This window comes from Ursus arctos, unplaced genomic scaffold (genome assembly GCF_023065955.2).
Source record: "Ursus arctos isolate Adak ecotype North America unplaced genomic scaffold, UrsArc2.0 scaffold_4, whole genome shotgun sequence".
Classification (NCBI taxonomy): domain Eukaryota; kingdom Metazoa; phylum Chordata; class Mammalia; order Carnivora; family Ursidae; genus Ursus; species Ursus arctos.
Window position 1 is genome coordinate 12398219 of NW_026623056.1, and position 13084 is coordinate 12411302.

Here is a 13084-nt window from a genome sequence, read left to right on the forward strand (position 1 = left end):
ATAGGTATATATTTCTGTTGGGTATATACCAGTAGTTCTCAACCTGAGGAGTTGGGCAGTTTTGATCTCCAGGGAATATTTAGCCATGTCTGAAGATATTTTTGATTGTCACAGCTCTGGGAGTGTGCTACTGGCATCTGTTGAGTAGAGGCTAAGAGCTGTTCAAAGTCCCATAACACAGAACAGCTCTCCCAACCAAAGATTTATCTGACTCAGAATGTCAGTACTGCAGAGATGAGTAATCTGTGAGTATATATCTAGGAGTAGAATTGCTGGATTATAGGTAGAGAATATTATGTTTCAGTAAGCACAGACCCCAAGAGTTTTCTAAAGTGCTTGTACCAGTTTATACTCCCAAGCAGATTGGGAGTTCCAAGTGATTTATATATCCTTACCAACACTTGGTATTTTTTGTTGTTTTAAATTTTAGTCATGCTGGTGGTTTTAGAAACTACTTTTTTGGTTTGTTTTTGTTTTTGTTTTATTTTGTTTTGTTTTAAGATTTTATTTGTCAGAGAGAGCAAGCACAAGCAGAGGGAGTGGCAGGCAGAGGAAGAAGCAGGCTCCCTGTTGAGCGAGGACCCTGATATGGGACTCAATCCCAGGACTCTGGGAACATGACCTGAGTGGAAGGCAGACGCTTAACCAACTGAGCCACCCAGGCGCCTCTAGAAACTTCTTTTTAAAAAGAATAGAGTATTTGGAATTTGGTCTGTGATCTATAAAAAAATATATAAAATTTGCCCGATAATTTCTTTTTCTGATTTTAATCATAGTTTGTGTTTATTTACTAAAAAAATTAAAATTTACACTATCCCATCACTGTTTACATGTTAGACTATTTGTTTTCATTCTTTCCCCCACCCCCAAAATTGGAATTTTGTTTAATATGAAGCTTTATATCCTGCTATTATTAACTCTTGTGTGATTATACTCTTTCAAATTGGGGTCTCATTTAATCATCAGAGATTTAGGAAATAGTCACAGATTGGTTTTTTCCATTCTTATTTAGCTTAATTTTTTAAATTAAGTCTTAAGATAGAGATCTCTTATCATAGCCACAATGCTAGAGGCTAAACCCTAACTAGTTTTACCCTTAGTCATAGCCACAATGCTAGAGGCTAAACCCTAACTAGTTTTACCCTTAGTCCTATTTTTTTTTAATTTTTTAAAAATTTTAAGTAATCCCTACACCCAACATGGGGCTCGAACTCACAACCCCATGTGAGTTTAGTGTACTGACTAAACCAGCCATGTGCCCCTTTTAGTCCTAATTGTAATACCTAAGTGCTAATCTTAAACCTAATGTTGCAACCCTAATCCCTAGCTAATGTGTTCTCCCCAACTTTAATTCACAGTGTTTTAAGAAAAATAGACTATATATGTTCTGATTTCTCAATAAAAATAGCTTCATTGTAGCAAATTAATTGTAGCACTTATTTTCTGATATCAAAGGTATTAATAGATAGCTTCATTGTAAGAAAGTTTGGGAAATAAGCATAAGGAGGAAATAAAAATGCCACCTGGTTTGTGGTTGTTGCCTACATGCCACCTATTAATTTTGATAAATATATATACATATTTCTTTTTTGTAGTATAGTCATGTATGTCAATAATACAGAAATAAGAACCTTTCTTTTCCCATAGCAGTAAGTACCAGTATTTGTCTGTAATATGTTTGGAAGTGGCTGCGTAGTATTTGGTGGTCCATCAGAATTTTAAAGAGTCAAAGAAGGATCATTACTTTAAGAGGAAGTATTCTGTGAGCAAGTATCAAACTTCGTTTATTCGAATTTTTGGATTTGTTAAGTATATGGGAGCTATTACTATAATACCACTATAAATGGAGTTTAGTATAGGCGTAAAGCTGTCAGTTATGTTTGTTTAATTACTAGAATTATTTCAGTACCCTGTTTTCTCTAGGTACGCAGACAGCACATGGAAAGATGTATACATTTCTTGGTGGAGGAGCTGAAAGTTGTGGATCCTTCAGAGGCACAGAATCGTATTTTCTTTGTTTCCGCAAAGGAAGTTCTTAGTGCTAGAAAGCACAAAGCACAGGGGATGCCAGAAGGTGGTATGTATTATTACAGATTGTCTTTTGAAATACAAGAAGTAACATGCTAGAAATCTTACTTACTGCATCCTAGGTTTTAACCTCCTCACCTGAATATTACAGGTGGGGCACTTGCTGAAGGATTCCAGGCAAGATTACAGGAGTTTCAGAATTTTGAACAAATTTTCGAGGTAGGAATTTTGTGAATGTATTGACTAATGTAACACCCTAGCATTTGTTGGCGAATGATCACAATCTTCTGTTTCCACTGTTTATCTTTGTCAAATAACCTTTGCTTGCTGTTATTTAGTATAGTTACTGCTACAGCAAGTGAAACAAGTTTGAAGAAAGGAAACCCCTGCAAAATGGATGATCGTAAGAATTGAGAAATAAAGATTGTAATTTCTTATTTTTTCTTATGTAGTTGTATTTAAATGGGAAACTGTTTTTCTAATATTGCATGTGTTGTGCAGTGAGTGAAATTCTCTTTATTCAGTAATTTGAGGCAAGATTAAATAAATGTAATTGCTGTTGGAATGGGTAATGGAGCAAAGTGAAGATCATCTTTTTCTTTTGTACCATACTGTTGATACGTACAGAATGTGGTTAATGTCATTTGACAGAAGCTTATTACATTTTAAACTGTGTTGTCACCTGTTTATTCTCCACATTTTTTGTCAAATGTCCTAAACGAATGAATACAAAAATAATTAGGATATAGGGTATCCTCTAGTTTAGGAATGTGGTAGGAACTACTTACTGGGGCACATGAATAGCTAATGTATTTGCAGCATTGGGAAGGAAGGATACTTCCTTATATTTCGGTGTAGGATTTTATTCAGAGACATTAAAACTCATCCTGCATTTGACCGATAAGTTCTTTAGATGTTAATTTCCAAACTCTTATTTGGCCCTGTTTAATTTATCTCTGCTTAGATTGCATATCCCCTTTTCACCCATGAATGAACACGGAAACTTCAGAACTAAAAAAAACTTTGTAATTATTCTTCAAGTCGTTAACAGCTTTAATAGTAAGGACATGAATGTTGAATGTACTTGGCAGAATTTTTTTTTTTTTTTAAAGATTTTATTTATTTATTAGAGATAGAGACAGCCAGTGAGAGAGGGAACACAAGCGGGGGAGTGGGAGAGAAAGAAGCAGGCTCATAGTAGAAGAGCCTGATATGGGGCTCGATCCCATAACGCCGGGGTCACGCCCTGAGCTGAAGGCAGACGCTTAACCGCTGTGCCACCCAGGCACCCTGGCAGAATTTTTTAAATTAAACTTTTGCTCACTATCCCCCATCTTTAATTTGGTGAGTTGGAGATAGAATATTAAGTAGATGAAGACAAAGTATTTAAGGAAGGAAAGCCCACTAGTGGCTATCTTGGTAAGATCTCTTCTAAAGTTAGAGGCCCCTGGGATATTAGCATACCTCGGCCCAAGCCGAACCATAGATTACATGAAGTCCCAGTCACTCAGAGACCATTGTTTATATTCTTATTGCTTTCACAAGATTCAGTGCTGTCCTCACTCCTTCTCAATTATTTCATCCATGGGGGAAACACTGGGGAGAGAATGTCTTGTTCTGTCTCCGTTTGTCTAATTTATTGACCTTTTCTTTCTTTCCTTCTATGTGTGTTAGATATTTGTCATTGATTTCTCCTACAAAATCATATTGTTCTCTTATGCATTTATAACGTCTTTCATATTGGTTCCTGCTACCCAGACAGAATATCTCCTTGAAGAAGTGGAAATGAGAAGAATAAAAGCTGTGCTGTAGAGCACTGGTTCCTAAACCTTGGCTGATCAGGAGAATCACATGAGGTGCTTTAGAGAACTGCAGACTCCTGAATTATCCCAGACACCTACCCGGTGGGGCTGGGATGGACCTAGGAATCCGTATATATTCAAAGCTCCCCAAGTGATGGCAATAATCAGGCAGACCTAGGAATTACCATTTTTAATGTTTTTAGAAGAAACTTGGCAGTTTTTTTATTGTAATAGTTCAATGTTTGTTCATTAAAAGTATGATAGATTTAACATGAGAATCAGCTAGAAATTATTTGAACTTACCTAAAGAAATAATCAGATGGGCAAAAAGTCTTGTCTTGGGGGCCAAAGCATTTTTTGATGATTACATTGGCAACTCTTTTCACCTTTTTTTTTCCAGAGTGAAATGTGTTACTTCTTAAATCAATTTTGGTAATTTAAGACCTCCTGTAAATTGGGGCATTTTTAAGAACTTATAATGTAGTAGGATAAAATTGTTCATTTTTAAAACTTCTGTATTCTTTCTCATTTCTATATAGACGTACATATATATATGTATATATATATATGTACACACACACACACACGTATATATTCTAACCTTAATTGGATTCGCCAGTGATTTAACTGTTCTGCTTTATCCTCCAAAGACCTGGCCCCAGACTTTGGTTAATTTTTCCATTCATAAATAGCATTTTTTGGTTTTTATTCATAAATTCTATGTTAATCTTTAAACATAGTTTCTTCTGCTTTTTTATACTTTTTTTAAGTGGAATTATCTTTTGCTTTTTCTTTAGGAGATAATTTAGGGCTGTGAATTTGTAATGTAACTTTGGACATATTCCATGGGTTTCAGTATCCAGTTTAGTTTTCATTGTTTTTCATAGTTTTTAATTGTAGATGTTGGCATTTTCTGTTCAATACAGGAGTTGTTAAAAATCGGATGTTTTGATTCTTTTCATCCAACTTATGGTTATTTCTTGGTTTCTTTGCATTGTGATCACAGACTGTCCTTTATATACATTTTCTCTTTGTTTTTAGAATTCACTTTTTTTTTTGGAGACTTAGAAAATGATTTTTGTGAAAAGAAAAGTTGTACCAAGTTTATTTTTAGCGGTCTGATCTTTGCCATAGACTTTTTGGATTTCATTTGGTTCTTAAGGAGCAAAACACTATAGGAACATTTGGAGTACCAAGTTTAAGACTTGAAAATTAAATCAGTTAAAATCAATCAAGACAATCAGCGTTAATTCTGTCAATATGTTTCTTACTGTTTTAAACCTGTATTTGAACAAGTGAATATTCTAGAGATAATTTAAGAAATCTAAGTATCTTTGCTCAAATATTTGGCCATTAACTGTTCTTAATAGTTTTGATTATAAGATGGAAAACAGGTATAAAATAATTCTACTCTAAAATGTCAGTGAGTTTGTTGTAAAGAACATTCTGGGACAACTGGTGACTGTGTATTACGTTAATAGTATTGCCCCAGGGAACGCAGTAATTGTTTCTTGGTTGTATAGGAAAATGGTCCCATTCCAAGGGACACATGTTAATATATTTAGTAGTAAAGTTGTGGTGGCTGCAAAGAACTGTCAAATTGTTCAGCAGGAAAAAAATACCTATAAAAATAACGTGTATATCTCTCTATATAGATATGTGTATGGAGAGGGAGAAGGAAAGGTAAACAAATGGGAAAAGGTGTATTGTATATTAGTATGTATTCTTGCACTGCCCCCTCAATTTAAAATCTTTCAAAATAATAAGTTGGAAGTGATGACTAGCATGTTATTGGGTGTTTGGGGTCTGTTAAGAGAATTTAACAAAGTTATTTTAGATCTTAATTACACATAAATATTAATATCTACACATCTATCACTGTAATTAACTACCAGCTGGCTTCTTTAGATATTATTAGAAAGTTAGGAAACTGTCTTCACTGAGATGTGATTAATGTTTTGTTTCTAAATCCTTAATAAGTTTTAAGATAGTCTATAGGGTAATCTGACAAGATGGCATTTAAGATGGTTTGGTATAGTATTTTAATCTTCTTCTGGGAAAATTAGAGTTCCTGATAAAGTAAGTCTGGAAACTGCTGCTCACTATGTATGTTCCCTTTGGGGATTCATAAGCATATCAGTGTAGTGAGGGTTTGGAGAAGTAATTCAATTTAAAAAACTTGTATTTAAATTAACATTTCCCACACCTCAGAATAGAGTATTTCTTTGCAGGTTGACTTGATACTGTTGTGATCAGTGGGAACATCAGTGTGGGATACTTCTTAACTAGAAGAAAATTGCTTATTCTCTTTATGTTTATTCATGACATGATTGTATATTTTTAAATCAAGGAATGACTTTTATATTGCCTAATAACTTTTGAAAATGTTTTCTTTCTGGTCTAGCTCTAATACTGTGCTGTTATCTATAAATTTTGGATCTTCATTGCTGATATCTAGATCTGCTTCATCGAGGAACATAGAATTTCTTTTAACCTTTTTTTCTTTTAAAAATATTTTTATGCTTTTATTATCATTTTTATGGAGGTTAATTTGTCAGTTTATGGGATACAGTTATTTAAAGAAAATCAGAGCTTTGTTTTGTTTGTTAAAAATAAGCAGTTTATACTTTTAACTGTTCAGTGTTGTGTAGTTATTGGTGGCTTTTCTGTAGGCACATACGGATCAGGGAATACCGTAACTTCCCACAACTAATCTTTTCAGGATTAGTGATGTTGAGTGATGTATAAATAAGTTTAACCATGAACAAAAGTTAGGCTATACAGTGAAAGAAAGTAATGGGCTTGAGTTACGGCTTTATAAACTGTTAAGTAGATGAATTACCTCACGTGTCCTATAGCTAAAGAAGTGAATCTGTTTTATTTTTCATACCTCAAACTACTGAAGAGGACAGCTAAAATGGCAAAAGAAATTTTAAAAGTTTTTTCTATCTTAGTGAATCGAACAGGTAATCATTTTAGAGATGTGGAGGCTCTAGGTTATAAATAGTGTTTTGAATGAATGTAACATACTAATGATTTCAAGGTAACAAGTACTATAGTATTAAGTGAAGACCTTTTAAAGCTTGAAAGCGATTTATTTTAACAAAGGATAGTTACCACAGTTTATACTGGTTACAATAAAAAGAGGCTCAAGAAGATGAATTCATGGAAATCATGGAGAGTTGGGGTATATCCCTAATTTTTAAAAATTCATCACAGGGAATAAATGTGGCTTCCTACAAAACACCTTATTATGGTCATTGCTGCTGTGACCCAGGCAAGCATTTCTTGATTGTCAAAGACCAGATGGCCTTCCTCTGTAAACACTTGTAGTTGTTTTAGATGTTGTGTCAGTGCAGAATTTAACTTTCTGTGAAGTAAGAATGAAAGGAGTTTTAATGTAATTTTGTGAGCTTTCAATGAATTCATAGTAAATATTTCAGGTAACAAGTAGTATGCACATGTATTGAAATTGAAACTAATTTTATAGTATAAATGTATCCATTACTATATGTGATGCATTCTAATGTATTCTCTTCTGTTTAAAAAAAAAACCCACTGGTCATGAAACCTGATCTCTTCAGCTGTGAATGGTTTATAAGCTACGGTGAGCTTGAAGGTGAAACATGAGATAGGGCATCATTTGAACCTGTATGCACAAATTATAGAGCAAAGACAATAACAAGATTATCTTTGAAATACCTGTAGATATTTTTCTAAACAAAATATTTAGGTTGTTTGTTGCTAAAGAGTATTTTTCAAGTTGTTCAAGTTTTAATATATACAAGTCCTAATTTTTAATAACTTTATGTTAGAGTCCTGTCATTCAACTAATTTCTTAAAATGTGGAATTCTAATTCACAACTTAAGAACTTCATTAGGTTATCTGTTGCAAGCGTGAGAAAAATCAAGGCAGACTAGAAGTAGATTAAAGGCAATCCTGATAAAATTAGTAATTTTAATGGAGAAAGCTTTAACATTGAAAACAGTACCCTGCTTTTTTATTTATTTATTTTTAAAAATATAGACAAGACACCATTGCACATTACTGTGTAAAATTACACAAAGGTATGAACTTGCTGTTAATGCCCTTTTTAAAAACTTTTGATTTCTTGTAGGTTTTTTAACCTTTGTTACTTTAAGTTCTGTTTATCATGCATTTATTTTCTGCCCTTATTTATGTTTTGGTTATCATTACAAACAGCAAGTTTTTGTGTTTAAATTCCTGAAAATGTTGAGATGGAATTACAGTAATGTGTTATGGCTTGGGCCCTCGCAGGAGTGTATCTCGCAGTCAGCAGTGAAAACAAAGTTTGAACAGCACACTATCAGAGCTAAACAGATACTAGATACTGTGAAAAACATAATGGATTCAATAAACGTGGCAGCAGCAGAGAAAAGGTATGAATTCATTTTACTGCAAAATAAAAATGTCAGTTCATGTCAGTATACATTTCTTAGACTAAGGTTTTAAATTGTTGTATTTTAAATACTTTTACACTAAAGTCAACAACCTGCTTGCATGTTTTTAAATGAATATTTGAAATTACAAATATTCTACAACCTTAAATACATCATTTACATTTCCTAGAACTCAATATTCTCATGACTTAACATGTTTCATTGTTTTAAAATACCTTTAAAGCAGTGAAAGAACCGTTTCTTATAAGTGGAATTTTTTGAAGAAGTCCAAAAGGGAGGTGGCCCTCTTTTTTGTTACATTCAACCTATGACCCATTTTTCATATATTTATACATTGATACCTTGAAATCTCTCTTTGATGCCAGTTGTGGTTTTTTTTAATCAACTGGTAGTGCAAGGTGATATTACCTGCCAGCCAGAAAGTCATTTGGGTAAGCACTACCCTATATGTCATTGTACTGCCCTGTTACTCCATTTATTACCTTATAAAGATGAAAATAAATACATGAAATTGCTAACATTGAAGAAAAGGGTAATTCTCACGAACTTGTTACACCTGAAACAAAGTTGAGGATGTTACTAGATGTGACACAGGTAATGTTAAGCCTTAAATGAACCATTAGTGGTCGTAAGCCAATCAAGGGAAAGATACAAAGCATCAGGGATTAAGAGGACATTAAATTGGGAATTTTAAATGCATTTGATCTTACTGGAAACAAATACACCTAAATCTATTGCCTAATTTTGACACTTTTGCTGGAATGCATCATGTATAAAGTTAGAGAATTTCTAATATATAAATAAACACAAGAATGAGAAATCAGAATCTGATCTCAGGCCCTGTGCGCTGTTTCTGTATGAGACTGTGTTGTCATTTATACCTCTTTCAGCTCAGTTGCTTTATCATAGTATCCAAAATGAGTATTTGGTCCACCGGTTGACCTTCATATTACTGATTTTAAAAATATAGGACATTGAACTAAACATAGCACAAAGAAGATGTGATTTGAGGATGGTTTCTGTAATCATGTCTTGGGATCTCAAGTCTTTGTTTTCCTGTATCCTGTAGTGGTCAACAGATTTTCTGTAAAAGCTAGATAGTAGATATTTTAGGTTTTGTGGGTTGTACTTTCTCTTTTGCAACTGCTCAGTTCTGCAGTTCTAGGGCAAAGGCAGCCATATAGATGATAGGCATATGAATGGTCTTGGAAACCATAACAAAGACTAGCAGCTGACTGGATTTGGCTTTCAGGCTGCCATTTGCTGACCCCTGTTTATTAAATGAAGTCAGTATTTTTACTGTGACCATATCTGTGTTTGGAGCATCCTTATTCTTTGTGGGATTCAGATGCCACATGTGCAGAGACACAAAGTAGTTTATATCCAGTCATCTAGAAAATATTTTATAAGTGAAATATTATTTGAATCCTTTTAGATATTGAAATACAAGATTCATTTTCCCACCCCTATATCATGCTAACAGATGGTTCATTACATAAGTGAATGCCCTAGCTTAATTGCTTCGGGACTTTAATATATCCTGAGAATTAATTACTCTGCATACTATAATAGGGTTTATTCAATGGAAGAGAGGGAAGACCAAATTGATAGACTGGACTTTATCCGAAACCAGATGAACCTTTTAACGCTGGATGTTAAGAAAAAAATCAGGGCGGTTACAGAAGAGGTGGCAAACAAGGTGGGTTGGTGACTTTATGATTAAAATTTCTGGGAATGAAGAGACTGGCTCAGTCAGTAGAGCATGCCACTCTTGATCTTGGGGTTGTGAGTTTGAGCCCCATATTGGGTGTAGGATTACTCAAAAATAAAATCTTTAAATAAATTTCTAGAAATGAAAATATTTTTGATAATCCTAAAAATGTTATCCCTGTTACCCTAAAGGCACATTTTATTAAGTTTTTTACAATTTGGTTGAGTAGTTGATAATCTTGTTTCATTTTTTTAACTTCATATTTTCAGGTTTCCTGTGCAATGACAGATGAAATTTGTCGACTGTCTGTTTTGGTTGATGAATTTTGTTCTGAGTTTCATCCTACTCCAAGTGTATTGAAAGTATATAAAAATGTAAGTTAAATCGTTGTTAAAAGTACTCAGTTTTCCTCACCTTATTCTACAATTTTATTTAGTGGATTAGTCATTTTAGTGTCTTCATGGCAATCTGTACATGATTGAACTCTTCTGTCTCCTGTGCACTCTTGTAATAAATGTAAACTATCTTGTATAAAGTACACAACATTGTCCTCTTATAATAAGATCATTTACTACACTTTTTAAGTTTTTGTAAAATTTGTACATATTCTAGAGAAAAAATAATGGGCCCATGTACCATGTTAACAGGAGTTAAATAAGCACATAGAAGATGGTATGGGAAGAAATTTGGCCAATCGGTGCACCAATGAAGTCAATGCTTCAATGCTACAATCCCAGCAAGAAATAATTGGTAATGTTTCTGTCTATAAGTTCATGTGTAGTTTTTTATTTATTTCGTTGGGAAAGGATTTATTTTCCATTAGGTGTTTTATAAAATACAAAACATTATTTACTGTTATTTCTTAAATATATTTTGTTTTGTCTAGAAAATTTGAAGCCGTTACTTCCAACTGGTATACAAAATAAACTACATACACTGATTCCTTGCAAGAAATTTGATCTCAGTTATGACCTAAATTGCCACAAGTTATGTTCAGATTTTCAAGAGGATATTGTATTTCGTTTCTCCCTGGGCTGGTCTTCCCTTGTCCATCGTTTCTTGGGCCCAGTGAATGCTCAGAGGGTGCTACTGGGATTATCAGAACCCATCTTCCAGGTATCTTTTTTTTTTTTTTTTTTTTTTTTTTTGAGTAAGCTTTTTATTTTGTTACTGTTCCTACTACACAGTTACATATCTTTGATTCAACCAGTTAAGATTCTTTTTTATTTTGCTTATGTGATTTCTCTTAACAGAACTAGTTGTGTCCAATTTGCATATTTATGAGCTAATATCTATTGTGTAGAGCCATTTCTGAATTAGGTATACTATCCAAAGGGAAAGGCAGTTCCAGCATTTTCATTTGGTAGTGTTGTAGGTTCTGCATTCATTTTTGAAATGGTTTTTTTTCCTTAAAAGTTTTGTTTTCAGATTAAAACTGAAGTTTTGCCTTCAACTAAATTAGAGTTAAATGCAAGCATTTAGAAAAAACTTGATCAATTCAGTACTTTTTCAGAAAATCTATGGAGTTGTAAAACCATCATCACAATCCAGTTTTAGAACCTGTCACCCCAAAATGGTACCTTTGTGCCCATTTGCAGGTAATCATTATTTCCACTTCTAGCCCTATTGCTAGTCAGCTTTCTGTAACTATCATATTTTGCCCTTTCTGGACATTTCCTATAAATGGAATAATAAAAAATATGGCCGTCTGTGACTGGGCACCTTTCGCTTAGCATAGTATTTTCAAGGTTCATCATCATGGTACATGAATGTTGTAGCATGTATCAGTTCTTCATTTTTTCTAATAGGTGAATAATATTCCATTATAGACATCACACATTTTATTCAGTTGATGGACACTTGAGTTGTTTGTACTTTTTTGGCAATTATGAATAATGCTGCTATGAACACTCATGTACTATTTTTATGTGGACATCTGTTTTCATTTCTCTTGAGTATATACCTAGGAATGAAATTGCTGGGCCATGCGGTAACTCCATGTTTAACTTTCTGAGGAACTGCCAAACTTGTTTTCCAAAGCAGCTACACCATTTTACATTACCACCAGCAGTATATTAAGGTTCTGTTTCTCAACGTTCTCATCAAGACTTGTTATTGTCTGTCTTTTCTATTTAGTGGATGTGAAGGGATATTTCATGTAGTTTCAATTTGTGTTTCCCTAATGACTAATGATTTTGAACATCTTTCCATGTGCTTGTATTGGCCATTCGTATATCTTTTGAAATGTCTGTTCAGATCATTTTTTAATTGGATTATTTGGCTTCTTAACTGTAGGAGTTCTTTATTCTCTAGATAAAAGTCTTGTCATATACATGATTTCCAAGTATGTTTTTCTAGTCTGTGGCTTGTCTTTTAATTTTCGTTTGGTATAGTTTGAAGTGTAGAAGGTTTTAATTTTTAAGTTAAAAAAAATTTTTTTAAAGGATGTGTCTTTGGTGTGAGAATTTTAAAATACAGTTTTAATTCCTCTTGAGAGTTGAAGGCCTACTGTTACAGGTAGAATCATTTAGTATGAAAACTTATTATTCATCATGATATCATTGGTTCAGTATTGATCATAGAAAATAATTTTCAGACCATTTTTATTTTCTTCATATATTTATGGTAAACTCATTATTGGAGTCATTCTTTTTATAGATATGCTACTATAATTATACAAAAAATACAATAGAACATTATAGATGTAACTCTTCCATTTGTAGTTATTTAATTGTAATAATCCTTTTTCCCCAACTTTATCAGCTCCCCAGATCTTTAGCCTCTACTCCCACTGCTCCAACCAATCCTGCAACACCAGACAATGCATCACAGGAAGAAATCATGGTTACCTTAATAACAGGATTAGCCTCTCTCACGTCTAGAACTTCTATGGGCATCATCGTTGTTGGAGGAGTGGTAAGAAGTCCTTTTTAGTATAATTAAAATTGGAATTTTTGCAAAGCTGTCTGCTAGATCATGAAAAGAAAGGTATACTTACTTTTATTTCCAGAATAGTCTATAAAATGACATGAAAAGTTGTTAAAATTAGTGAATAAAGATGAGTTTCACAGGTCTAATCTTAAGTTTTTAAAAATACAAATTTATTTGTTAAAATTGAAAT

General features: G+C 33.3%; 1 protein-coding gene across 2 annotated transcripts in view; it reads left to right on the forward strand.

Annotated features, from left to right (window-relative positions):
- Window positions 1–13084, forward strand: part of MFN1 (mitofusin 1) — a 31541-nt gene that overhangs the window by 11143 nt on the left and 7314 nt on the right. For both annotated transcript variants that reach the window (XM_026498297.4, XM_026498289.4), the window contains exons 8-15: window positions 1924–2077; window positions 2180–2247; window positions 8110–8231; window positions 9825–9951; window positions 10233–10337; window positions 10611–10713; window positions 10850–11079; window positions 12727–12879. In XM_026498297.4, coding sequence (XP_026354082.2) covers window positions 1924–2077; window positions 2180–2247; window positions 8110–8231; window positions 9825–9951; window positions 10233–10337; window positions 10611–10713; window positions 10850–11079; window positions 12727–12879 — 1062 coding nt within the window. The remainder of the gene's footprint in view (window positions 1–1923; window positions 2078–2179; window positions 2248–8109; window positions 8232–9824; window positions 9952–10232; window positions 10338–10610; window positions 10714–10849; window positions 11080–12726; window positions 12880–13084) is intronic.